The sequence below is a fragment of the Cetorhinus maximus genome, unplaced genomic scaffold, assembly GCF_964194155.1.
Source record: "Cetorhinus maximus unplaced genomic scaffold, sCetMax3.hap1.1 HAP1_SCAFFOLD_2776, whole genome shotgun sequence".
Taxonomy (NCBI): Eukaryota; Metazoa; Chordata; class Chondrichthyes; order Lamniformes; family Cetorhinidae; genus Cetorhinus; species Cetorhinus maximus.
In genome coordinates this window covers 12,501-13,918 of record NW_027598707.1, presented here as the reverse complement: position 1 = coordinate 13,918, position 1,418 = coordinate 12,501, and the positions used below count along the sequence as shown (strand labels likewise).

General features: G+C 69.4%; 1 protein-coding gene across 1 annotated transcript in view; it reads right to left on the bottom strand.

Annotated features, from left to right (window-relative positions):
- Window positions 1-364: 364 nt before the first annotated feature.
- The window catches only part of LOC144677631 (lysophosphatidic acid receptor 5-like), a 1,369-nt gene continuing 315 nt past the window's right edge, over window positions 365-1,418 (bottom strand). Inside the window, exon 1 of the mRNA XM_078537669.1 lies at window positions 365-1,418. This exon is cut by the window's right edge and continues 315 nt beyond it. Within this exon, the coding sequence (XP_078393795.1) occupies window positions 365-1,418 (1,054 nt within the window).

Sequence of the window (1,418 nt, the reverse complement as noted above, 5' to 3'; positions counted from 1 at the left end):
TGGGATTGGGATTGTGTACAGTGGGAGTGAACGGGAAGGGGATTGGGATTGGGATTGTGTACAGCGGGAGTGAACGGGAAGGGGTTTGGGATTGGGATTGTGTACAGCGGGAGTGAACGGGAAGGGGATTGGGATTGGGATTGTGTACAGCGGGAGTGAACGGGAAGGGGATTGGGATTGGGATTGTGTACAATGGGAGTGAACGGGAAGGGGTTTGGGATTGGGATTATGTACAATGGGAGTGAACGGGAAGGGGATTGGGATTGGGATTGTGTACAGCGGGAGCGAACGGGAAAGGGGGATTCGGGGATTGGGGGGGAGGGTTGGACTGGAGGGGGGTCCCAACCCCTTCATCCCCCCCCTCTCAGACCACGCTCTCCCGCGCCCCGCCGCACCCCCTCCCGGCTTCCCCGCGCCTGGGGGCCCCTCCCTCGGGAGCCAGCCCCTGCCCCGCCCGCAACGTCCCCGTCCCCCTCCCCCCGGACCGGAGGGTCAGCCCCCTGGACTCGGTCCGGCCGGCCCGGAAGGTGCGGCGGAAGCCCTCGGTGCTGAAGTAGTAGACCAGCGGGTCCAGGCAGCAGTTGGCGGAGGCCAGCAGGATGGTGAGCTGGAGGGCCAGGCGCAGCCTCTCCCGGGCCTCGGACCCCGAGCGCACCACCCCGGCCTTGCACAGGCCGTAGGCGGCCAGCACCAGGTTGTAGGGGGCGAAGCAGAGCACGAAGATCAGGGCGCTGACCACCAGCAGGTGGACGGTCTTGCGTCGCCGCAGGGTCGGGCCCCCTACTGCGCCACCTCCCCCTGCCTGCCAATGCCGCCGCAGCAGCGCGCCCAGCGTGAGGACCGAGCAGCAGACCACGGCGCCCAGGGGCAGGAGGAAGCCCAGGACCTCCGCCAGGGCCAGGAGGGGCAGCAGCTCCTCCCGCCAGGCCCGGCGGGAGAAGCTCTCGAAGCAGCGGAGCTCCAGGGTCCCGTTGGGGCCCCTGCACCGGCTGGTGTCGTGCGCCAGGGCCACGGGGGCCGAGCCCAGCGCGATGAGGGCCCAGACCCCGCCGCACACCTGCCAGGCCACCCGGGGCCGGCGCAGCGCCCGGCCCCGCAGCGGGTAGGCCAGGGCCAGGAAGCGGTCCACGTTGATGCAGGCCAGGAAGAGGCAGCTGCCGTAGAGGTTCATCTGGTAGAGGGAGCCAGCCGCCTGGCACAGGAAGTTGCCCAGCGGCCAGGCGTGGGTGGCGTAGTAGCGCAGGCGGAGGGGCAGGGCCAGGGTGAAGAGCAGGTCGCAGGCCGCCAGGTTGGCCATGTAGACGGTCACCACGCTGCGCAGGCGGTAGGCGCCAAGGAAGATGCCGAGGGCCACCAGGTTGAGGGGCAGGGCCAGGGCCAGCACCCCGCCGTTCCAGACCAGGTGGAGCCGGTGCATG